Source organism: Peromyscus maniculatus, chromosome 14 (genome assembly GCF_049852395.1).
Source record: "Peromyscus maniculatus bairdii isolate BWxNUB_F1_BW_parent chromosome 14, HU_Pman_BW_mat_3.1, whole genome shotgun sequence".
Lineage (NCBI taxonomy): Eukaryota > Metazoa > Chordata > Mammalia > Rodentia > Cricetidae > Peromyscus > Peromyscus maniculatus.
Genome location: NC_134865.1, coordinates 59,671,656 through 59,697,373, shown reverse-complemented (window position 1 = coordinate 59,697,373; position 25,718 = coordinate 59,671,656). Strand labels below are relative to the sequence as shown.

The 25,718-nt window shown below is 45.5% G+C and overlaps 1 protein-coding gene across 2 annotated transcripts in view; it reads left to right on the top strand.

Annotated features, from left to right (window-relative positions):
* The window catches only part of Pomt2 (protein O-mannosyltransferase 2), a 40,588-nt gene that overhangs the window by 4,934 nt on the left and 9,936 nt on the right, over positions 1 to 25,718 (top strand). For both annotated transcript variants that reach the window (XM_006990313.4, XM_042260977.2), the window contains exons 2-14: positions 1,768 to 1,852; positions 3,317 to 3,421; positions 5,388 to 5,496; positions 6,627 to 6,735; positions 8,368 to 8,527; positions 9,779 to 9,885; positions 10,528 to 10,610; positions 12,226 to 12,335; positions 17,085 to 17,151; positions 18,983 to 19,052; positions 20,960 to 21,038; positions 24,772 to 24,923; positions 25,372 to 25,463. In XM_006990313.4, coding sequence (XP_006990375.1) covers positions 1,768 to 1,852; positions 3,317 to 3,421; positions 5,388 to 5,496; positions 6,627 to 6,735; positions 8,368 to 8,527; positions 9,779 to 9,885; positions 10,528 to 10,610; positions 12,226 to 12,335; positions 17,085 to 17,151; positions 18,983 to 19,052; positions 20,960 to 21,038; positions 24,772 to 24,923; positions 25,372 to 25,463 — 1,328 coding nt within the window. The remainder of the gene's footprint in view (positions 1 to 1,767; positions 1,853 to 3,316; positions 3,422 to 5,387; positions 5,497 to 6,626; positions 6,736 to 8,367; positions 8,528 to 9,778; positions 9,886 to 10,527; positions 10,611 to 12,225; positions 12,336 to 17,084; positions 17,152 to 18,982; positions 19,053 to 20,959; positions 21,039 to 24,771; positions 24,924 to 25,371; positions 25,464 to 25,718) is intronic.

Below are 25,718 nucleotides of genomic sequence, written 5' to 3'. Positions count from 1 at the left end.
TGGGCTTGTGTGTGTGTGTGCATGTGTATGCCTGGGGCGGAGGGGGGGGGTAGCTGTGCACCTGCATGTATGTGGGGGGGGGCTATGCACTTGTGCTTGTGTGTGTGTGTGTGTGTGTGTGTGTGTGTGTGTGTGTGTGTGCAGTGCATATAGAAGTTGATATTGAATGTCTTCCTTTGTCTACGCCTTATTTTTTAGGGAGGGGCTGACTCTCTCTGTACTTGGAGCTGGCCGGCCTACTCAGTTCTAGGATAATGGGCACTCTACCACACCTATTTTTTATACGGTTGCTGGGAATCCATGCTCAGGTTTTCCTGTTCACAAAACTCTTTGCTATCTCCCTAGCCCTTTAAAGCTGCATTCTCTTTCCTTTTCAGGGATTTATTTCTCCTGGACCCCTAGGAGGGAACAGGGCTACCTCTCTGTACACAATAATCCTTGAATGAGATAATTTCCTTTGATATTTTTTGAGGTCAATACAAGCTGTACATTTAGCAGTGGGTACCCAACAACAATCCGTGACTCCTACCTGCAAGGTACTTTAACTACTGCAAACTTGGCTGAGACCTAATTAGTTAAACTTGGCCTCTTTTCCCCCTTGAACTAATGAGCTTAATATATCCAGTACCACCCAGAGAGCATGCCATTTCATGGGCTGTGGGAATATTGACCAGAGAGGTAGAAAACTTTTCTCACTTACCTCGTCACTGACTTGGCCACTCCTTCTCCAGTGTTCTTCCATCTGTTCAGGGAGCCCCTGGACTTAGAGGTGCTTTGTCTTTTAGCTCTGTACACACTGCAGTCCTTAGTGCCTTTGGTAATCCCTGTATACCCTCCATGTGGCCCCCATGGGTCTGGGCAGGAGGGATAGGGGTCTTTATGCAGGAGAGCTCTGAGTTTAGGTCCATTCCTCCCTGGAGTTCTCTAGCATCCTAAGATGAATGTGTACGGTCTTCAGTCTGCTTGGGGACATGTGACCTTCCTCTTTAAAGTGGCTGAAGATAATGGCAGAGAAAGAGGCGTCAAGGAATTTAGGGTTCTGAGCCAGCGCACAAGGTGCATGTACTTTTTGCCTTGAGCACACAGCTTACCCAAGGAGCTTTCAGTGGTTTTTATTTGTTTGGTTTTGCTTTGCTTTTTGAGACAAGGTCTTGCTGTGTAGACCAGACTAGCCTTAAAGTGTTTACCCATCCTTTTGTCTTAGCCTCCTGAGTGCTGATCATAACAATGTATTAATTAATTTCTTCAGTGCTGTGACCAGATGCCTGACAGGAGCATTTTCTGTTAAGACTAACAGAAAATGTTGGGACAGTTCAGCAGGTTGGTGGATAGCAAGCATCTGGCTCTTCTGTGATAGTCTTGCTTTAAAGGCTCTAGAACCAGTAGCCTGACAGTGTAGCAAGGTGCATTCAAAGACCCACTGGCATCAGAGTGAGAAGTTACCAGGCTGGGAAGAAGCTCCTTTACAAAACCCTTTCCATGTTACAGGAAACACTGCTGCTTTAGAATAAATTGATAGGAACTCAAAATACAGAAGAAGACTATATTTAATTTAAATTTATAGTAACTGCTAGGTAAATATTTGTTAACTTTTCTCATTATCAAGATCTAGGTTGATAGCCAGCTTGAAAGGTTTAACTCAAACCACTATGTCAAAAGATTTTTTTTAAAAAGGCAACCTGCATATTATATGCTTGAAACTCATGACCCTTGGTTTTAATTGTGACTTTAACTATGATTTATTAAATTTTTATGTTTTTCCTTTAGTTGGGATGAGACTCATTTTGGAAAAATGGGAAGTTACTATATTAACCGCACCTTTTTCTTTGATGTACACCCACCTCTGGGAAAGGTAAGCAGTGTGGTAATTAACCATCTTTTACTGGACAGATGGCATCTAAGAACTGGAGCCAAGTGTTAGATTTGGACTTAATTCTTAGAGTTCAGAATTCCATGACCAGGTACTTTGATAGAAAATCTTTGGTGTTTTTAGGGATTCTTTGGACTTAGAAATGGAGAAGAGCATCCATCAACTGATGGATGGATAAACAAATGTGGTATATCCTTACAGCAGAATATTGTTCACCCATATAAAAGAATAATGTTCTGATACAAGGAGGTTTCTTCTCAGGATGATGAAATGTTCTAGAATAGCATAGTAGTGATGATTATACAACCTTGTAGATACATTTAAAACTACTTTTAAATTCATTAATTTTATAGAAGTATAATATACTACATAAAGGAAATATAACTTAGAGGAGCTTAATCTATAAAAATTAAACTTTTTCCTTCTCTTGATTCCCAATGCACATATTGACCTGTTCCCTAGCGTTTTACAGTTAAAAATTCTACCAATTAAATTTTGTTTTACTCTTTTAAAAACAACTTCCTCTGAGAAGACAAATGGATTAGTTTTAGTATTCAAAAAATCCTCTCCTCCTAACTGTAGACTCAGATCTTCAGATCCCAGGGTAATGGTCTGTCAGGTTGAACCAAAGATGCCTGAGCTCCTAGGCTAGGGTTGGGGACAAAACCCCTCCAGGGAAGGATGTGTAGAGAGGTAGGCCTTGTAGCCCGATGTAGAGTTAGTTCTGAGCCAAGAAAAGCCTTACCTCTTCCTGTCTGCTTTTAACAACAGAGACAAGCAGTTGTGCCTGGACCTGGGAAGCTCAGCACAGCTGGGTAGAGCAGTTACTATTGGAGCTCTGTGTTGCAGAAGGAGAATCTCAATCTCTCTCTCTCTCTCTCTCTCTCTCTCAGTCGCCCTCCCCCCCCTCCCACCCTCCCCCCCTCCCTGTCTGGGGAAATGCCTCTGTTTTGCATTCTCTTTCTCATTCCTGCCCCTTACTCCTCCTGTGCAGCCCCTTGGCCCCTTTCCTCCCTCTCCATTGTGACTGGAGCCTCTTCTCTTTCCGAGGAAGGCCAGTCTCCCAGGAGTGGGGATGCCCAGGACCTTCCTTCCCCAGAGCTGTCATGTTTCACTTCACAGCAAATGAAAGAAATAAAGCTGCATGTGTGAGCCCCTCACTGACCCTCCCTTCAAATTAGGGAGTGTTTTCCTCCCTAAATTTTCAGTCTGCACTAGTCCCAAGAACTGAGCTGTGGCACAAGAGAGGGTTTGTTTCAAGCAACAAGCTCTTTAGACAAAGGATGTTTGACTCTGCAGCAGCTGCAAGACAAAAGGCCACACTGGCACTTCTCTGGCCTGTTGTCCAGGGAAACTGAAGGCTGTGCATGCAGCTGGAGAGAACGGGACAGAGGAATCTTTTTCTAAACATTTCATCTTTTTGTGTGATCATGCCTCTCTCCTCAGATGCTGATCGGTCTTGCCGGCTACCTGAGTGGATATGACGGTACCTTTTTGTTCGAGAAGCCTGGGGACAGCTACAAGCACCACAGCTACATGGGAATGAGAGGAGTAAGACTTCCTGCTCTATGTAGACTGCCCAACCCCGGGGCCACACCCGCTCGGAAATGGTACAGGTGGAAGCAGCAGGTGTAGATGAAGGGACTTCTGGGGAGTGGGGAGAGGAGTATGATTGAGCCCTCCCCTAAAGTAGAAACCTGGAAGTGAGTCTGGAAGGAAGGAAGGAAGGAAGGGGGGCCACAGATAGCACCAAGGTTGCTTAGGAGCTACGAACGCCACAGCCTGTCAGCCCATGCGTGGGTTGCACGCCTCTGCCAGCCTTCCCTTCACATTATGGCATGCATCTTCACACTGTCTCCAAAGGAAGTCGGGCACTTAGAAGTCTCACTCCCGGGGAGGCTGCATGCCCATTCCAGTCCCTCTGCACCCTGATTCCCAGCATCAGCTTAATGGAACATGGCAGAGCCTAAACCCTCAACTCCCTGGGAGCAACTTAATGAGACCTGAGGAAGCTGGCCTCCAGCCTGGAGTTGTTCTCAGAAAGCCCTTTGCTTTCACAAATTAGATGAGGTGACTGTGTGCTTCCTGGGGCTAGTCACTGGATGGTCTGTGCAGTCCTGCATGCCATATTAAACAGGGAATGCCCTGCCCCTCAGTTCATACTCTCCAGTGACACTTTTGTTTCTTTTTGTTGTTGTTTTCTGTTTTTTGTTTCTTGAGACAGGGTCTCACTATGCAGCCCTGGCTATCCTAGAACTCATTATGTAGTCCAGTCTGGCCTGGAATTCACAGAGATCTGCCTGCTTCTGCCACTGAAGTGTTAGAATTAAAGGCGTGCACCACCACACCCAGATCTGTCGAGAAATTCTTTTCTTCCTAATGACCCTTGAACACCACAGAGCATACACAGTACACCATGGACTCGCTGTGGAAATTGGGAAGGACAAATAGCTTCATCCATTCTCTTCTGTTTACAAAAGTGATGGCCCAAAGGGAAGAGTTTCCCATTACCCTGGCCTTGTCTCTTTACTACTGATGGGCAGACTAAGGAGATGGAAGAGGACTGTTTATTTAAAAAAAGAAGAACCAAACCCCCAAATTCTTCAGCTTTTAAAGTGTCAAGTAGTCATTTTTCCCCAATTAAAATGCACCCTGTAGATTAAGAGTGATTTCTGATATCCTCAGAGCACAGAACCAGGGGAAATATTACCAGAATATCAGTAGAAGTCTCAAAAACATTAAGATGCTTCAAAGAAGTCTGCTTCAACTTATACCATAGCTTTGTGCTAGACACTGATGTTGGTGAAGTACTTTCTGTGATAGTAAGCCTTGCCCTCACGTACTCCTCAGCCTGAGCCTGTGAGGTCGGAGCCCTGGCGTTCCTAGTGAAATGATAGGAGGCTAAGATAGGAGACGGGCTGTGATGGGCAGCCCTGCTTCTTCCTGTAAATGCCCACTGATTTCATGTCAGTACATGTGCCAAGGTTCCGAGGGGCATACCCACTGCCTCATGTGGTTCTTCAATAAGACACTACTGGTATTATTCCTAGCCACTTCTGGAGTCACATGACTACGCAGGCGCTGTCAGCAGTCAGGCAAAATGCTTAGTCACTCCAGGGCCTTCTGTCCTATGTAATTTGTGCGCATTTGTGGTGTAGCTAAGTAAGCCCATATACTCATGTGCACGGTGACCTATAAAATCAGGCTCTACTCACTCCTGGCTGTCTCTCCTTCTTGCCAGAGGTAGCTCACACTCCCCCCACCCCCACCCCCGCCCCTTTCTTTTTGGTAGGCCTACCCACCTCCACCTTTTCCCTTAAAAACCCATATAGTGGGTTCCGTTGTACCTTGTGTTTTCTCACTCCTGGTAAATAATGCTGACAAATAAATGGCAGCTACCCATGCCTACCCCATGTGATTTCAGATCATCGACCATGCTTTTGTCAGGGTCCTCCGTCTTAGACATTAATGTACCAGGTCAGCTGGTTATTTGACAGCTTCTGTCTTCCTTCCATAGTTCTGTGCTTTCCTGGGTTCCTGGCTGATCCCCTTTGCCTACCTCACTGTACTGGATCTGTCCAAGTCCTTTCCAGCAGCACTGCTCACTGCTGCCCTTCTCACCTTTGGTAAGTTGTCTTGACCTATGTGTTTTGGGAAATGGGCTGTCACACCATGTGGGTGGTTGGAAATCAATACATTCAGGTGTCACATCTGTGCATCCAGTTTTGTTTGTTTGTTTGTTTGTTTGTTTGAGAGAGGGTTTCTCCATGTTGCCGTGGATGTTCAGAACTCCACCTGCCTCTGCCTCCTGAGTGATGGGATTAAAGATATACACCACCACCGACCAACCCAATTCTTAATAATTTAAGGATTGGGTAAAATATACTGTTACTAGTAACACTTAGGTATATAATTACATCTGTGAGGGGTGTGTATGTGTGTGTGTGTGTGTGTGTGTGTGTGTGTGTGTGTGTGTGTGTGTATGTGTGTGATGTTCATGAGTGTGTGTATTTGCATGGGTGGGTGTCTGTGTTTGAAGCATGAAGTTGAGAGTTGTCTTCCTCAGTTGCTCTCTATTTACTAAAGCAGAACCAGAGCTTCCCAGTTCCAATGAGTCCTGTTAACCACCTTTCCCTGGCTTGCTTTTTTCCCTGGCTTGCTTTTTTTATTTTTTAAATCGGTCTGGTACCTATGTAGGGAGTCAACCTTCAATAAAGATGTCGTATAAAATAAAACTCTCCGGCCGGGCGGTGGTGGCGCACGCCTTTAATCCCAGCACTCGGGAGGCAGAGCCAGGCGGATCTCTGTGAGTTCGAGGACAGCCTGGGCTACCAAGTGAGCTCCAGGAAAGGCGCAAAGCTACACTGAGAAACCCTGTCTCGAAAAACCAAAAAATAAAAATAAAAAAAAATAAAATAAAAATAAAACTCTCCTATACATTTGTAGTTTTCAGCTGTATCAGCTTGTGGATTGTCTTTATGGTAGAGATGAGGAAGTGGCCTCGGGGCTGCTCTGAGTGAAGACATGCACCTCTGAGATCGAAGGCTACAGTAGCATTGGGCCTGCTGCTCAGCACTGGCCCCAAGCTGAGTCCTCCTCTCTGCTGATATCCAGTGGTGGTCCGTGGCCACCCCGTCATGACTGCCGGAGGCTTGCTTGCAGTGCAGACAGAGGGCCCTTTCCTGCTGTTAGAGTGTTTGGTTTTCAGAGATCTCTCATCACTCTGTGTTTTGACCAACAAACTCCTGTTTTTCAGACACAGGATGTCTCACTCTGTCCCAGTACATCCTCCTTGACCCTATCCTGATGTTCTTCATCATGGCTGCCATGCTGAGCATGGTCAAGTACAACTCCTGCGCTGACAGGTCAGAAATACCATCTCGGGGGTGGGGTGGGGTGGGGTGGGGTCAGAAGCCATGGCAGCCCAGAAGTTTGATTGTGGCAGGGCCGGGTGGGTACTTACAGGACTAGCATTAAAGCTTAGTTTAAAAGGAGCCTACTTTTCATTTGTTCATTTTTTAGATAATGAAAAATAAATTTTAAAGTGTTTCCTCTGATAGATGCTTTTAGTTTTGCTTTTCACAAGATGAGAACTTTTCAGTTGTCAAGAGGTGTTTGGATGTTTGAAGTTGGTATACAATTGGGGAGGAGCTTATGGGTATTATGGGAGAGTGCTGATGTTGCCTCTTCACTATGCCTTATAAGCTGTCCCTCAGCACCAGTGCTGGTTCGAGGAGCTCTGGGACATTTTATCCTTCACATCCTCCATCCTGGAGGGGAGGACACCAGTGTAGATGCTGCCTCAGAGACGCTTGTCTCCCTGCCTCAAGGCTTGCAGCCAGTGTTGACCTCATGATGAATTTTCCACACAAGCCAAGGGGATCTTTCTAGGCCCTGGTCAGTTCTAAAGCTAATCTGGATTTTGGTCTACTTCCAGAATTCTCCTACTTTTCTGGATCCTTTACCTGCCTCCAAGGGAGTAGAGTAGGTCATTCAGTGTGTTCAAAATACTGTGTTCAAAGTTCAAAAGAGCTGGCATATCCTAGGCTGTCCTAGAAAGCAATAAATATGTTTTTACCCATATGCTAGTCCATTCTCCCTCCCCAGCCAGTGACTACCAGCCTACTCTGTTTTTGGGTTATCTTCTGCTTTTTATACATCCATTTCCATCTACCTTTTTTTTTTTTTAAGGAAAAAAAAGTGGCATCAAAGATTGAGCCCAGGGTCTCATATGTTTGGCAAGCCTCCACCACTGGAGCTGTATCTCCAGACCACCTCCCATTTCTTGAATACATAGCGTGTGTCAGGTACCACACCAGGAGAGAGAGGCAGAGGAGCAAAGATGTTGCCTTTAAGAAGTATTCATTCTGGCAGGGGAAATGCAGATCCTCAGGAAATCAGCTGTGGTGTACTGGGTGTTGTTAGGAACATCAACGTTATAGCTGCTTGCCTGGCTTGAACTGCCCTCTGTCACTTGCTGGCTACATTGTCTATCTGTGCCTCGATTTCCTTGTGTGTAAACAGAGGCTAATGAGCTCTAGCTTAAGGCTGTGAGGAAGATGAGAAGATAGGATACAATACTTGGAATGCTGTCTGACTGGGTAATGGACAGTTAATAAATGCTGGCTTTGGCAGGCCCCGAGGTGACACGAAGGATCAGTCTGACTTGAGTCCAGAGAACTTTCCTGGGTTTTTCCTTTTATGTCTACCTGACTTGTCGATAGTGAAGAGTAGTCTCTATGTAAGAGGCCCCACACTTAGCGAGGAACAGCATGGAGCCTTCCCAGGACAACACGCTACTTTCTTTCACACGGACTTGCCTGTAGTTTGAGGCCTTCACAGAGCGCAGCCTCCTTAGAGCCATGCCGTGGTTTCCCGGGGTTAAGAACCCTCCAGCTTAGGGTCCAGCATAGACCCCTGGGGACTGTCCTGCTGCTGCTCTTGATTTTCGATGTAGTTCTCGCTACCAAACTGAACTGTATGTTATTGGTTTCCAGGCCTTTCTCTGCCCCCTGGTGGTTCTGGCTCAGCCTGACTGGCATTAGTCTGGCTGGTGCTTTAGGGGTCAAGTTTGTTGGCCTCTTTATCATCCTGCAAGTGGGACTGAACACCATTTCAGACCTTTGGCACCTGTTTGGAGACCTCAGTCTTTCACTGGTGAGAACTCAAGTGCTGTGGATGGCTTTGTTCCACAGGGCTCTCCCTATGGGCCTTTCTCTGCTTTGCTGTGGGTGGAGGGAGTGGCTGTGCCCTGTGCTCTGTGTTGTGGGCCATGGCCAGACTAGACAGGCCCAGCTTTCCTCTGTAGGCACCAGGATACCAGGCAGTGGGCCTGGCTGAGGGGCTGGAGTGGTGTAAAGAGAGTAAATGCAGTAACCACCTTGCAATTCTCTTACTGTTGCCCCTTCCCACCTCCCTTGATTTCAGCTACCAAGTCCACCAAGGGCATAAGAGCTTAGGTCAAATGAGTGGGACGAGGCTGAACTTCTGAATTCACAATTTCTTTGCCTGACCCAGGGTTTCCATATTTGGAAGCCCGTTAAACACTGTTAGGATAGGACATTAGTAATCAAGGGCTGATTCAGTGCCAGGCACTGTACAAAAATGGTTTGCTTTCATTATCTCATCATTAAAGTCCTAGGTGGTGGGTGGTCATTACCACTCACTGATTTTACAAATGAAGAATTTGAGACCTAGAGAGAGAACTTTCCCGAGGCCCTACAGGCATTAGGGGTAGTAAGAGGGCAGTCTGTGACTCACGCTGGGGTTAGAGAGCTCCAGGGCTCAACTACCAAATTTCCAACACGTTTATTCATTCAGAAAGTAGATAGAGATCATTTACTAAATACAGAATGTTGGGAATGTGCTGGTGACTACAACATGATCCCTGCCCTCTGGAACCTCTGGGGATGTTGGGGGAGAGGAGGAGGAGGAAGGCCTATTACAGTCCTCCTTTGACAGCAGAGGGGAGGCCTCAAAGCTTGGGTGCTCCGGGGAGGCCTGTGAGGAAGTTGAGGCCTAAGGTTAAGACCAGCAACAGTTGGCCAAGTGATCAGGGCCTGGCACTGTCAGTACAGGGAGCCTTGGGAAACTCAGGGAGTTCAGTGGGCTGCAGGCGACTGTCGAACAACAGTCTCACCTTGTCATGGTCATGCGTGCAGTGCCTAGAAGGGCATCAGAGAGCTGGCCCAGGTTATCCTCCTGCAATGTGTGCATGTATGTGCGTGTGCCTGTGTGTGTGCCTGTGTGTGTGTGCGTGCGTGCGTGCGTGCGTGCGTGTGTGTGGTGTGGTGTAGGGTAATATAGAAAGGCCTAGGCTTTCCACCCACTATTATTTCCAGTGTGACTCTTACTATGCGTACAATGAAGTTTCTTATGCCCACCACCTGTGGTGACTTCTGTTTACAGGTGACTGTGGGGAAGCACCTGACTGCTCGGATCCTGTGCCTCATAGTGCTGCCTTTGGTGCTCTATGTGACCATTTTTGCTGTTCATGTCATGGTGCTGAATAAAAGGTACAGCCAGAGCCTTTCCAGCCTCTTGCTTCTGTTCTTTCTCTGGCACCTAAGCCTATGTGTGGGCCGTGTGAGGTTAGGATGAGGGGAGGAACTTTTTCCTGCCCCTTGTGTTCTCTCTTCTGCATATCCCAAGGCTCAGAAAACTCAGCACCCAGCCTTGAAGGAGGTGGAGAGTTCCCCAATAGCTAAATGCCCCGTCTCTGTCAGAGGCCTTTCACTTTAGTGAGTTTGGATACCAGGGTTGCATTGGGACGAGAGGTACTGATAACCAAGACACCAACAGCAGTGTCTCATTTAACAAGTAGCTTCTAAGTGCCAAGAGCTGGGTTTAGCATTGTGCATAATCTCATCTAGCTATCATTATTGGTGAGTTCTTTTGGCTTTTTAAAAACCTTCTATTTATAAATGAAGAACTAAGGCTAAATAAGGCTAGGGACATTGCCCAAGTTAACCAGGTAGTAAGTGTCGGAAGTGAAATTTGGACTGTCCTGTCTCCCAACTCCATCATCCATGTTTGTCTCATGAGACCAACCTGCCGTCCAGATTCTCAAATCTCCTTTTAATTAACTAAGGGCTTCTGGGAAACGGCAGCTCTTATTCTCTCAGCTTGACTCTCTTCTGCTTCTCCTTTGCCCACAGTGGTCCTGGTGACGGCTTCTTCAGTTCTGCCTTTCAAGCCCGGCTTTCAGGGAACAGCCTTCACAATGCTTCTATCCCCGAACGTGAGTGTGCTAGGCAGAAGCGTTTCCTGGGAGTTGAATTGGAAAAAGCAAGTCTGAAGCTTGGGGTTTTTTAGCCTATGTATAACAGACTGGGAGAAAGCCCAGTATTACAGTATCAGTACTCCAGAGTCAGTTACTATAGCACTCGAAATAACTTCTCCTTTGTAGCTATCAAAGCTAGCTCTGTAAGAAGGCCATTTCAAGAGAATCTGTTCACAGAAAGGCCTCTAGGGGCAGTTATAGGCTGTCACAGTGTTCTATATTTATTCACAGGTAGTAATTAGCAGGTATTCACCCTCCAGAGATAGTCTGAAGTGAAGGACCTCCATTTATGTGTTACGTACATAAAAGGGAAATACAGAACCTGGCATTAGTGGCACATACCTTTAGTTGCAGCGGAGGCAAGCATTGCTGGTCTATTTAGCGAGGTCTGGGACAGCCAAAGCTACATAGACCCTGTATCAAATAATAATAATAATAATAATAATAATAATAATAATAATAATATAAATAAAATGAAAGAAATCAATATGAGGGGTGGAATTAAGCCCTGGGATTGAAGCTGAATTGACATGCTGAGTCAGCGCTAGGAAGCCATTCAAGGGGATCCCATATACATGCACACCAAGGTCTGCTTTGGAGTTGGCCCTGGCAGGATGAGTAGACTTCAGTAGGCACTGAAGAGCAAGAGGTCATTTTAGGCAAGAAGGGATGGCAGGATCAAAGCCAAGGGCAGGGTAAAACTCAAGGCACAGGTTATATATATTCGGAGTCTGGAATCTTAAGTTAGAAAAGAGAGTTGGACCTAGCTGATGAGGGTTTGAGATGCGTAAGTAAGCTATCGGAGACCACATGGAGGTTTCTGAGCAGGCAGGCAGCTGGGATGCTGTGTGTGTGTGTGGAGTGAGCATGGCTGGAAGAAAGTCAAAGACGTCTAGGAAGTTAGGTGCATCCACTGGGAAGTCATTGCAGGGCTGTACCCAAGGATCCCTAAGGAGCAGGGACAGCCAAGAGCATACCCAAGGGGGACCAGGCAAGGGGGAAAGGTGTCACCGAGGTCCTGAGTGCAGGAAGGCCGTTTGCCCTTTTAGTGTATCTAGTGCCAGGAACACAGTGAGCTCCAGAGACTGTGAAAGGAATGAGAACTGGAAAGCAAGAGAAGGCACTGGTCCGGACGGAGGGCAGTCATGTGGAGCTAGTCCTTAGAGGGCCGTTGGACTGAGATCTGTGCAGTGGAGCTTAGGGGCTGACACTTCAGAGGTGAGATGACCGATGCTGTGCTAGTGCCTGCATGAGAGTGGGAAAGAGGGCGGAACAGGTGACTGGAGACTGCAAGGGAAAGGAATGAGAAGAGCTGGGGAGGAGCAGCTCCTCTGAGGGGTGTGGAGTCTGCAGCGAAGAAGTCAGTGGTGGGAATGTAGGGAGCGCCCTCTTGAGGTGCTTCCATTGGCACGAGAAGGCAACAGGACTCCAGGTGTAGGCAGGCCTGGGCCCCATGATCTCTAGGAGGATTTGTGAGGCTTGTGGCTTGCAGCCCCCCCCCCCCCCCCTCCACACACACACACACCCAAGGCAGGGGCAGCCTGTCATCTGTCTGATGCCTCTTTTCCTCCAGACCTGGCTTACGGCTCTGTAATCACTGTGAAGAATCTCCGGATGGCCATTGGCTACCTGCACTCCCATAGGCACCTCTACCCCGAGGGCGTTGGTGCTCGCCAGCAGCAGGTGGGTGAGCTTGTGTACTTGGTTGCGGCCACACTGAACTGTTCTCCAGTGACTAACCTGCCATTCGCTTTCTTGCCTCTCATCCTTGATTGACCTGTTTTCTCTTGATTGAAACATTCTCCTTGCTCCTGCCAGTCCTTCCTTTGGCTAACCTTAGCTTCTTGAGGTTTCAGCTCAGGGGTTCCTCTCTGTTCTCCTCATGATCCCCTGTAAAATTGATGCCCCTCCCTCCTCTACCAGAGGCTTTCCTGGCATTCTGCCTGCCTCTGGGGAACCCATTTTACAAAGGATTGTGGAGCGTGCTTCTCCTGTCCTTTTACATGCTTAGCACAGTTCATCACCCTGGGTAATGAGCACATATGGAGGGTGTCCGTGTTAGGGAGTAGCTGTGAGGAAGATGCCTGAGAGTGAGAACAGGCTAGTGGGGAGGTTTGGTGGGGCCAGGCTGAACTCGGTGAGAGTGCATTTGACTCTGTTCTTGGGAGGCAGGAAAGTGATTAAGTGATGGGGTGTGCTTAGTGTAAGTTTAAAAAGTGACACTAGCAGGAATGGGATGGACTACAAAGAACCAGTTACAAGACAGGGACAATTTGGAACGGAGTCAGGCAACACTTCCCAGGTGTCGTAGGAGAGCCTGGTAATGGATGGGAGGTCAGGAAGAGCTGTGTGTGTGGCTCTGTAGTCAAGACGTCAGTGTGTATGTGTGATAATGTGATTTCATCATGATCCAATGGGGAGGAAAGGCTTTGGAGGTGGGAGGAGACTTTTTCTTGTGTTGATTGCTTGTCTCAGGAGAGAGATCTGAGAGTAACATGGAAGTGTTGGCACAAAGTGGGTGCTGATATTGCCCGGGAAGACTGCAGAGAGAAAGGGCCAGCGAGGGAAGCCTACATTTAAGGGAGTGTCAGGGCTGCTCAGGGTGGAAGTAAAGAGACTGAGAATGAAGGAGTGACTGGGGGTTGGAGGAGACATGGGGAGTGGGGAGTGAGGTCTCTGAAAGGAGGAGGAAGGCAGCAGTTCCGTGGCTGACACTCTGGTTTTGATGGAGAGGGAAGGTCAGAAGTCTCAGATGCAGCCATGTGAAGGTGAATGCAGTAGTAAGGAGGTGGAAGCTGTGGGCCAGGCTTCCCCCTTGGAAGAAGGTTCGTTTAAGATGCTCCCAAGTGAGGTTTCTCTTACAGAAGGTTTCTCTCTGGCTGAGAGCTTCATTTTGCCAAATTTAACTTCTTCAAATGCTTTAGCATCATTTCCTTGTTATACTGGAAAGTTGGCCCTGGGTACTGGATTAGCAGCATCGCTTTCTCACGTTGGGTTTTCACGTATCTCTGGCCCAGTGTTTCTCAGTCCTGGCTGCACTTTAGAATTAAGTGAGCTTTAAAATTTTTGACCTGGCCGGGCGGTGGTGGCGCACGCCTTTAATCCCAGCACTCGGGAGGCAGAGCCAGGCGGATCTCTGTGAGTTCGAGGACAGCCTGGGCTACCAAGTGAGTTCCAGGAAAAGGTGCAAAGCTACACAGAGAAACCCTGTCTCGAAAAACCAAAAAAAAAAGAAAAATTTTTTTTGACCTGTAGACTCTTCTTCAGAGATTTTGATTTAATCTATATAGGGTGGGTCCCAAGGATTGTTCACTTTTGCTTTGGTTGAAATTTTTTAGATCGTGCTAATATATAGTGTAGCATGAATCTTAAAGGTACTTATTAATAAAATCAAACCTGAGGCCAGGTATTGGGGTGAATGCTGGAAGATCAGAGAAGCAGAACAAGCCACAGCTACCTTACCTCGCCAGTTCCTCAGCTGATTCTGTTTCCTCAGACTGGAAGCCTTTGAGTCCTCATCCAGAATGAATCTCAGCTGAACTGCTTCTTGAAAGCCTGAAAGCTTAACCAGCTAAAAGCTTCTAGTTTCTGGTCCTCATGCCTTATATACTTTCTGCCTTCTGCCTCACTCCCTGGGATTAAAGGCTCGATTTCTGGGATTAAAGTCGTGAGTCACCATGCCTGGCTGTTTCCATTGAGGCCTTGAACTCACAGAGATCCCAGATGGATTTCTGCCTCTGGAATGCTAGGGTTAAAGGCGTGAGTGCCACCATTTTCTAGCCTCTGTATCTAGTGGCTGTTCTGTTCTCTGATCCCAGATAAGTTTATTAGGGTGCACAATATTTGGGGGAACATAGTACCACCACAATGTAGCCAGGACAGAAAAGCACAAGTGGCCGTTCCATGAGGATGTCTTGCTGCAGGTGTCATGTGGAGGAGAGTAAAGTGACAGATCTGTGGCTGCACTGTGCAGAAGGAAGGGAAGGTGAAGTTCTGGAAGACGCTGTTCGGCTGGCACAGTGTGCCTGGAGCCCATGGGTGCAAGCGTGAGGCTGATGGTGGGCCTGTTGGACAGCACGCTGGGTCAAGGGGCAGAGTGTCAGGCTTCAACTCTCAGGCTGTCTCCTCAGCTGTAGACTGAAGTGATTGGACTAAATGCCTTCTGGTCACCCTCTGCCCTTGCAGCTTAGTGCCTTAGAGTCCCTAGGCCTCAGTTTTAACATCTATAAAATAAAATTGGGAAGTTTAGAAAAGTATAAAAAAAGGAAACCAAAGCTACCTGTAATCTCCAAAGGTCTGCATTTATCAGATATTTTGAAAAGTAGCATTCTGCTATAATTAGGAACTTAGTTCCTACAAGACCTGTATAAAAACTCCACCTTGGAAACCAGTGTTCCTGTGGGAATGGGCCAGAGGCTACACTTATGATAAAGAAACAGTTTTCCAGGGAGAATTTTGATAATGGCTCTTCTAAAAACAGAAGCCATTCCCTCCATACATGCACAGGACCCTGACATCTGTGAACAAGTCCCAGGTAGATAGATAGACTGGATCTAGTTTTGTGTCATGAGTATGAACGAAAATGTTTTAGTCTTTTATGTATTCTTAATATCATTGTTTTTTTTCCTGAGAAACAAAGAAAAACCACTCAAATAACTCAAATATAGCCATAGTACTTGCAGAGTGATTTTTCCCTCATAAATGCTAGTTCCAACTTTTTTTTTTCAAGTAAATTAGTCATGTTGTGTCCAATTGAAGTTATGAGAACTCAGAAGAAAAGCATGTGTTTCTGTTGTTTTGATATGTGTTTACGTGTCTGGCAAAGGTGTACGTTTCATTTGTAGTCTCTCCTCTGCTTGCTTCCCAAACCATTGGTTGTTTCATCGTGAGCAAATGACCCAGCCTGTTTCTTTGTGCTGTTGGGGAACAGCACCTACTGCACAGAGCTGTGTGAATGACTGAGCAGGGTGAGACTTGCCCGGAGCTCAGAAGAGTGCCTGCTAGTCACTGTGAATGGGAGCATTTCCTGAGCCTTTTTGCATGCCGCTTTAAAAAACCGCTCCCCAACATTTTTACTGGTGTATAATATTCTATTCCATGTGTACAGTATCAAGACACTGTTTCTCTGAGTAGTCCTGACTGCCCTGGAACTCACTCTCTAGACCAGGCTGGCCTCAAACTCGGAGATCCTCCTGCCTCAGTCTCCTGAGTGCTGGGATTAAAGGTGTGCACCACTACTCCCGGGCTTTAACTAGTCCTCTTTTTTTTTTTTTTTTTTCCAGAGCTGAGACCAAACCCAGGGCCTTGCACTTGCTAGACAAGCGCTCTACCACTGAGCTAAATCCCCAAACCCTTCACTAGTCCTCTTAATAGATGTTCATACTGTGTCTAGGTTTTTACTGTTAGACCAGCCACTGAATTTTAGACATTCACATGAATGTACCCACAATGTTTTTTAAAAAATCAGTTTATGGCTATGGGTTGAAACTCTAGGATAACATATTTATGGAGCATTTTAGTGTCATTTACCCATATATTAAGAACAGATAATGTCTTTTTTTGTAAGTGTGCATGCATGGATGTGGGTACACAGGTGTGCGTGTGTATGTAGAGGCCAGAGATCTGCATCAGGTGCCCTCCATAACCACTTTCCACCTTATTTTTTGAGAAAATCTCTCTCACTGAACCTGGGCTCACTGGGTTAGTTAAACTGGCTGGCCAGCAAGGCCCAGGTATTGTCCTGCCCCCTCTTCCCCAGTGATAGGATTCTGAGCACACCTGCTTTTTCTTACCTGTGTATTGGGGAGCAAACTCAGGTCCTCAGGTCTGTGCAGCAAGCACCTTACCAACTGAGATGTCTCCCCAGCCCAGCCCATTGCTTTAAAAAAAAAATGATTTGTTTTTATTTTATGTGCATTGGTGTTTTGTCTGCATGTGTGTCTGTGTAAGGGTGTTGGATCCCCTGGAACTGGAGTTACAGATACTTGTGAGCTGCCATGTGGGTGCTAGGAATTGAACTGGGGTCCTGTAGAAGAGCAGCCAGTGCTCTTAACTGCTGAGCCATCTCTCCAGCACCCAGGCATTGTCTTAATCACTTTTTTGTTCTTTTTTTTCCCCTCACTTTTTAAATATGCTAAATCTGCTGCTTCTGTGCCGGAGACTGTTAACACACACAGTATAATGGTCCTCCCTCAAGACAGCTGAAATTTTATTGACAAGATGCAAAAAGAAAGAGATAAATTAAAAAGGTTATTTGGTGGGTAGGGCCTCTAAATTCTGAAAAATGGAGAGCTGCTTCTAAGCTTCATTGGGAAATGTGGCCTCCTGAGTTGGTGGCTGGGGATCCTGAAAGTGGTGTCAGTTTGCCGGGGATTGTGCCTGGGCAGCTGTGCTAATAATCATAATGGTTGCCCCCTTCTGCCCTCTGCTTAGGTCACCACCTATTTGCATAAGGACTACAACAACCTGTGGATTATCAAGAAACATAATACAAACACAGGTAATGTGGCCGAGACTGAGTGCCCCTCACTTTTCTCCTGACACTGGGCTCCTGAGCACCTCTGACATCTTGACTGATGGCAGGGATCCTTTTGAACACTGTTGGGCTCCTGTTGTGTTCCAAGCACAGTTGAAAGCATAGAGGATGAGCAGTGAGTGAGGCAGCTGGGCCAGGGCTCAGAGTTCATCCAGGAAGAGGTCATATAAGCTCATCCCAGGGGCTGCTAGGTAGCCCTAACCGAGGGTACCTGGGAGTCACTTTCATTTCCACACCCTCCATACCCCACCTGTAGTCCTGACATGATAGAGTGCTGTCCTTCTTTGTCTCTGAGCTGGCTGAGTTACTTGATAATCCAAGTGTCTGTCAGCCCTGTGCCCGGGCTTAGCTGGTGGTTGCTGTAACAAACATGAGCGCGCCTGAATGCGCACACACGTGCACGCGCTAACTAGCTGGGATCTCTGGTTTTAGGACTAAGCAAGAGGTACTTTAGGATCTTCCTTTCTTTGGAAGGCAACTAGCTACCTGTGGACAGCTTTCTGTTAGTGGTAAGAGGGCAGTTATCATCTGAGCCCATCCTCACTGGTGATATCCTGAACCCCAGGCATTTCCTGTGACTGTTCAGCAAATACCACCTGCCTGAGCTGACAGCAGCCAGCTGCTCCAAATCTGGAGAAGTGGACAGCTGTTCACCTAAACTCCCTTTATTTTTCCTTGTCATCTCCTCCCATTGTTGCTTTAGGCTAGAACCATACACCCAGCAGCTGTCTCTCCTGCTGCCTTATTTGCCTGCTCAGTAAGGTAAATTAGCCCCTTGAGTGAGTCTGTGTTCTCCTATTGATTGTGCTTTGATACAACAGGCCAGACTAAGTGGTCTGTCATAATGAAGTTTGAGGGAGACTGGGTGGACTTCTAAGTCATTTGAACTTGCCTGGTTTCCACTGTGGCTTCTAAGCTAAGATGGTTGCATTTCACCTAAGCAGCTGAGGGTTTTCTGCGAACTTCGAAATCTAAGATCTTAGTGTTCTTGTTGGCTGTAAAGGCCCCTCACCCTAATCCATACCAAATAAAACTTCCTTCCCTGCTTATAAGGCAGGATAGCAACGGGTGTCTGCAGGTGAATCTAAGGCCAGTCATTTGTGTTAGTAAATTTAGCTTCCCGACCTTGACTGTTTACAGAGTCTTGGCATCTCACTGCTGGTGACAGACTTTACAAGGATGCCTTTTGCCTTCTGTGATGGCTGCCAGCTACTTTTCTATGCAGCGGCCTTTCTAGATCGTGACCAGCTTTAACTTCTAGATGCCCAGAAAGGATTTCATTGTTTCATCTCATGCTTAGGAAGTCTACTTACAGATCAGATTTGATTTTGAAAAACACTGGACAGTTGCGTGGACTTAATTTTGTAAAGACTGTACCACTCACTAAGGAAGGTTTCATTGTTCCGTCTCCCGGCTGAGGCTGCAGCGGAGCTTCAGTACTTGTCAAAGGTCGTATTGCCAGCCTTGCGCCGTGGCCAGTCTCGCTCCACTTGTTCACACGGTCATTTGTCCCCACATCTTTATGCACACAGACTCTTTGCTGCGTGGATTACTCTTTGTATGTGCTCCTTTATCCTGCTTGTTCACTTGTCAGAATTCCCTGCTCCTCGAGAGTCTTCGAGCATTATTTCTGGGATGCTCTTTTCCAGTCCTCTGAGCTGACTGGAGAATCTAACCCTTTAGGACTGTCAGCACGTATCACACAGCACTGTGACTGTTTCCAACAGGCCTTAGCTGTCTCTGCTTTAGTATGTGAGTGACTCACTCGCTGTCCACACTTGTTTCTTTTTGGCAGATCCCCTAGATCCTTCCTTCCCAGTGGAGTTTGTCAGACATGGCGACATCATCCGACTGGAGCACAAAGAGTAAGTGACCCTGCTGTCGTTGGAACTGAATGGTCGCGCAGAGGGCTGAGGCTCAGGCAGTGGACCTCTGTGTGGAGTAAGAAATCCGTGCATGGTGTAAGGATGAGTAGTGAGCTAGCCTTTGCCTGCTGATTTTGGCTTTGAGGACATGACCTTTAAGGATACTTTTCAGTGTCCCTTCTCCTGTTAACTCCCTTGGGTGAGAATAAGGTCACTACCACAAGTTTTGAGCCAAATTTGAAGCAAACTTTATTAAATACTGGCCAGGACGATGGACAGTGGCCAGGTCCATACCTGGGATTCCCAGAGAATGGCCTCAAAGTATGTTAGTCTGGTGCTTATAAAGGCAAAATCCACAAGGCTATGTACTTCCTGCCTATATGTACCTCCCTCATTACGTTTGATCAAACACATTCTGTGCAGTTGGGGCAACCAAGCTTGTTTGCAGAAGTGAAACCTGGGGCTTGTTATCTTACATGAGCAACAGCCCCCAGCATTCCAGGGAGTTTATCTTTCCTTTGGCAAGTGGGGCTGACAGGTTAGAGACATTTTTGTTTTTATAAATCTCTTTAAAACACAGTAATTTTCGGGCACCATGTAAGTGGGCCCCAGGCATCAAGCTTAAGTTCTCGGGCCTGGCAGCAGGTACCTTGACTGAATGAGCCACCTCACTGGCCCAAGAGCAGTTTTTAAGTCAAAGTTTTAGGTTCCTCCAAAGTGGCAAGTTTGTATTAAGTGATCCTTCTCCAAGACTTGGAACCCAGGAGATTGTAGGTTACGTATGTGTCTGCTCCCCTCACTACCACAGGAGAGTGACTTTATAGGAGTAGATTGTTGGTGGTTGTTCAGGGAACCCCAGTTCCCAAGAAGTAATTTCCAACTGATCCTCACCTGGATCTGCGGCTCACATCCACATCACCTTGGTGGGCTCCGCATCTTTAAGCCATGACTTAAATAAACCTGAGCATAGACTGATAACATCTCCTCTGTGCCTGGCTAAAAGCAAGAGTTAATCCTACTTTTGGAAAGATATTGGAATCCATTCCTATAAATAGTTTTTCAACAACAGCGAACAATGCACAAAGATGTATTACTCAAGGAAAAGGCACAATGACCAAAACCAGACCAAAGCAGTCATTAGCAGAAACATCCTCCAAAGGTTTATATACTGGAATTACCAGATAAGAGATTTTGAAATACTAGGAGAAACGGGGAGGTGGGGGGGATGGGGGTTGGTGGTGGCTGGTATGATTTTCTAATTAGTTGGATTTTAGATACTTTAGATTCCTAATATTAAATAAATCTGATTTTGTCCCTAATAAATAAATAAATAGAATCATATTTAATTTTTTGAAAATTCCTCATAATTGTGTCATGAAGATTTATTACTTATGAATAAAAGCAAGAGTTGTTATAAAAAAGCTAAGTACATCAAAGCTAAATTACCCCCCTCCCCACCCCATTCCTTGCAAATCCCCACTTTAAAAAAAAGTTGGTGAGAATAGAAATTAAATGTTAATGGGGAAGTTTACCTGATGTAATTATATCCACTTCAATTGCTCGTTTCTTCTCCCCGACCTGCCTCCTTAGTCAGGAAAAGCTCAAGCTTCAAAGCTACTAAACATGTGAAGGTGGCCTGACGCTCCACCCTGGGCCTCCATGACACACAGCACTCTGCACACCATTCCTCCTCCCTCTGTCTTTCTCACTGTGAGCGCCTCTCTTCTCTAGTCCTCAGAATACTTCTTATAAGTGGATAGACACAGCATTCCCTGCCATGTGGGGATTAATAGCTCAGATTCTAATTTTTTCTAATTCTAGCAGATGACTGCATATTCTTAATAGAAGAAGCAGCATGCACGTCTTCTTTTCTTCAGATAATGGCTTTTCTCTTCTCCAACTTCTAGAACAACTCGGAACCTGCACAGTCACTATCATGAGGCCCCCCTGACCCGGAAGCACTATCAGGTCACTGGCTATGGCATAGTAAGTAAGAAACGGGGGTGTGAGCAGGGTGTATATAAAAAGTTGTGAGGCTTGGTCCAGGGCCGTGTAGTAGCACGCATCCTCCCCGGAATTCTAGAATGGTCTAAGAATTTGGAGGCTGCATATAGATGAGTCTCTTTTTTTGTTGTTGTTTTGTTTTTTGAGACATTGTCTCACTATGTAGCCTTGGCTGGCCTGGAAATTGCTGTGGAGACCAGGCTGGCTTCAAACTCACAGAGATCCATCTGCCTCTGCCTTCTGAGTGCTGGGATTAAAGCTGTATGCCATCATGCCTGGCCAGCGTAGACTTCTTTAACATGCTATAACTGTTCAGCTCATTTTGCTATGAGAAAAGCAGCCTATGAATTCTATTTTGTCTCTATCCCTCTTCTTGCAAAGTAATTATAAACTTTATATAGTCTATACCTAATAGATGTCAGATAGGAATACCATGTGATTTCTTAAATATCACGCTGGAAGACTGGAAGGCTGGCAGTGTGGCTCAGTGGGTAAAGGCCTTGCCATGCAAGCTTGGTGACCTGAGTTCAGTCTCTGGAACCCACGTAAAGGTGGGAGGAGAGAACTGACTCCACAAAATTGCCCTTTGGTGTCCACATGTACCATGGCATGCTCTCCCCTTCCTGGTCACGCACGTGTATATACACAACGATAATACACTAAAAAAGAAAAAAGCCAACGACCTGGGAGAACTTTTTTTTTGTTTGGTTTTGGTTTTGGTTTTGGTTTTTTTCGAGAGACAGGGTTTCTCCGTGTAGTTTTGGAGCCTGTCCTGGATCTCGCTCTGTAGACCAGTCTGGCCTCGAACTCACAGAGATCCAACTGGCTCTGCCTCCCAAGTGCTGTCCAAAATAATGGACACAAATGGCCCATATCTTCTTGTTGGCTTAGAGTGAGGTTTTGATTATGATTTATGGGCAAAATCAGCTGTCTAGAACTTAACACTCTGGTCCTATAAAGTTAGCATTTAGACTTCTCACTTCTAGATTCATACCCTGTGTGTGTGTATATATATTTATGTATGTGTGTGTGTGTGTGTGTGTGTGTGAACTTTATGTACAAAATCATTTGATTTCAGATAAACATTTAATGTAAAAACAAATTTCTTTTAAACTGAATTTTTTTGCATCTGTTGTACCATTCAAATGTTTTTATCATCTTACATGATTTCTCCAAAATCTATTATCAAGGGTACATATAGAAAAGCTTTTTTTTTTAATAATAGAAACACAGGGATTTTCCAGCTTTATTAGAAGATGACATAAAAAGTTTACTTAGCAGAAGTAATTTCATTACTATTCAGGGGAGGGAAATCAATTTTATTTATTTATTTATTTTTTTCTTTTGTTTTTTCGAGACAGGGTTTCTCTGTGTAGTTTTGCGCCTTTCCTGGAACTCACTCTGTAGTCCAGGCTGGCCTCGAACTCACAGAGATCTGCCTGCCTCTGCCTCCCGAGTGCTGGGATTAAAGGCGTGCGCCACCACTGCCCGGCGGGAAATCAGTTTTTTTTGTACAGTTAACACTAGTCTTCTTTTAGCACACGAGCATACCTGCCTAAGAAACGACATGAGCAATGCTCCATCTTCCCTAAAATAGTCTTTTTACATATGTGCACAGCTTTAGCCAATCAAAGCCCAGGAGAAGTGCTTAGAACCCACACCCAAAGGCCGAACGAGAGCAGGAGGAGAGCTTCCCAGACAGGGCGTCTCCAGGAACACTGCAGTTTCTCTCTTCCCTGTATTTTAAACACAAAAATCAGTAACTAGGGACTTAATACTGGATGACAAATCACATCCACACTCACTATTTAAATATCCTCACAGCTAGACACATCGTAAAGACCAGCCAGTCAGTATTCACATTTCTAAATCTCTGAAGACACCATGAGAAAGCTTGTGTCTCTTCACTAAACAAAATAGGGAACTGCATCTGATGGTGGTGGGATGAGAGTCCAGCATTAAAAACACCAGTATTTACAACAGTATTGATCCCTTATAAATAAAGAATATGAAAATGCAGTTTCTTTAAAGGATAATAAAAAATTATCCTTTATAATTGATGTTATTCAACCACAATGCTTGGAACTGGAATAAAAACCTATTGGTGCTTATTAATACACCAGTAGTGAAACTGCTTTCTGTTGGAGAAAATCTAACTGCAAATAAATACATAAAACACATGTGTGTAAAACACATAACATGGGAAATCAGTCAAAATAATTCAAGTCTGATTGTTTGCATTGAATATTCTAATCACAAAGTACATCACAAGGAAACAAGATGCAGCATTTTCTGGTTCATTCTCAGGGACAACTCCTCCCCTACCCCCAAAGTGGCATCTTATAAAATCTCCAACTGTTTCTCTTGCTTTACAATCCTAATGTAAAGATGTGCACAGGAGAACTTTCATTGGGATTACCTAACTGAAAAAGAAAAACTAAAAACATGTTCAAGTCAAAAAATATATTGGGTAAGCGAGCACTAAAATCCACTTGAAAACAAATGGTAACTTCATCAGTGCACATGACACTGCATGGTCTACCTGGACAGTTAACATCTCCAGCAGGCAGATCAGTAGGCACTACTTTAAAATGACGGCATGAGCTGATGCAGAGCTTGCATTGTAACTTTCCATTCCAAATGTAAGTGATTTCAGAATCAAGAGTCGGTGGTTAGGGGAAGGTGGCAGTGTAACAATTTCACAAAAATCCCCCATCTCTAAGAGGGAGTGACATCCTAACCTTCCCTCCTCAGAAAATGTCTCATAATTACAAAGCAGAAAAACGGCCAGTCACAAATGCAAAAGACATTGTAATTTAGGTGTGAAATTTCTAGATTAACCCAGTGTATTTCATAAGATGACTTTTGCAGTTAAAAGAAATCCTTGAAGTACTGTTTTCCAGGCTTAAACCAGATTGTAATGCCATCACTAAAGCTGAGGAGCACGTGAGGAGATGAGGTGAAGCTGACCCCAGAACTCTGTGCTCAAATCACTGACTTCATCTAACACAGCTGTTCCGAATCCATGATTAAAAACCAAAAACCTAGGACCACACCTCTTCCTAGAGGATGAAGTCCCTAGGAGCAGTCTCACTGTTTGTCCACAACACGGGGTTCAAGCTCTGAGTTTTTGTTTCTTGCTCTGTTTTGGAAGCCCTGAGACTTCATCTGCTTCCAAAGTCTCTTCTCTTGAGTGAGTTTCACTGATTCCATTGCTGTCCCGTTTTGTTCCTCAGTAATCTCTTCATTTGCAGGGCTGCACATTCTCCTTTGCTAGTTTTTGCTGCATTTCCCAGAGCTTGCTAACAGCTTTATCCGATGACATTACACTAATAAGATCAAAGTCACGCTTGGTGACTAGATGAAGCACCAAGTTTTGACACAAATTCTTCTTAATTATTTTCTGTCCATAGTGGTCCGCAAACAGCATGCAGGATGACTCATTTGATTGTCAGCAGTAAACCCATGCTTCGTGACATGGAGATTGCACAGTTTCATTACTTCTTTCTCTCCTGAATTTTGTAAAAGGGAGTCCCTGGGGAATGTTACTCTTGGGATACTTCCTGGCCTTCTCATTCCCTTTGCTACATTGGTCATTGAGGTCAATTTAACCTTTGAAACATGGTAGCCTTTGAAAGGGTGACCATTTTCCTTTGTAACACTGTCTCTAACATCACCTGACTTTTGTAAAGTTTTTTCTTGGTTTATGTGGCAGAATGGGACAGGGGACTCAAATGATTTCTGGCGGATTGAAGTTGTAAACAGAAAATTTGGGAACCGGATCAAGGTACTGAGAAGTCGCATTCGCCTCATCCATTTAGTCACAGGTTGCGTCCTGGGATCTTCAGGAAAGATCCTGCCCAAGTGGTAAGTCTCTGGGATCCTGATATTCTAATCTAGCTTACCGTGTTCACACTACAAGGGATACACCAGAAGCTTCGATCACTTGTGGTTGGTGCTCACTTCACTTTTGCTTTTTTTTTTTGGTAGTAGATGGAAGAAGGAAAGGCATCAGGGATGCTGTGGTGCAGAGAACTTCAGTATAGCTCTGTATTTTATGTGCTTTGATAGTTGGACATTTGTATGCCTGCCTTCAGGTTAGAACTCCAGGGCTCTGTCTCTTTGTAAAGTGGAAATAATGTGTGCCAAGCTACTGTTAGGACAGTTGTGGTAATGAAAAGTGTGAAGCTGAAAGAATCATGACCACTGACTTGTAAACAGAGAGGTTCTACAGACGTAAGAGCATTGGAAAGTGCTACACCTGGGGGCATTCATTCCAAGTCTTCTGGGACATTTGTGACTATTTTTCTGGCAGGGGCTGGGAGCAGTTGGAAGTTACTTGCACTCCGTACTTGAAAGAAACGGCTAACTCCATCTGGAACATAGAAGACCATATCAATCCCAAACGTGAGTCGAGACCCTGGCTGACTCTGAAGGAGGAAGTACGGCTAAACTCTCTGCTTAGGAGCACAAGCCATCATAGACTCTGACTTCATTATATTGTCACTTTTCCTTTCTTCCCCCCATTGCTGTCTTCATAAGTGTCGTCTCTGGACACATAGTTCCTTTTTCTTCCTGTCTGTTTCCTCTTTAAATTCTTTCGTCTCAAGTGACCTCCTCCAAGGCCATTTCAGGCCCCCAGCTTCTGTTTCTGCACTGTGG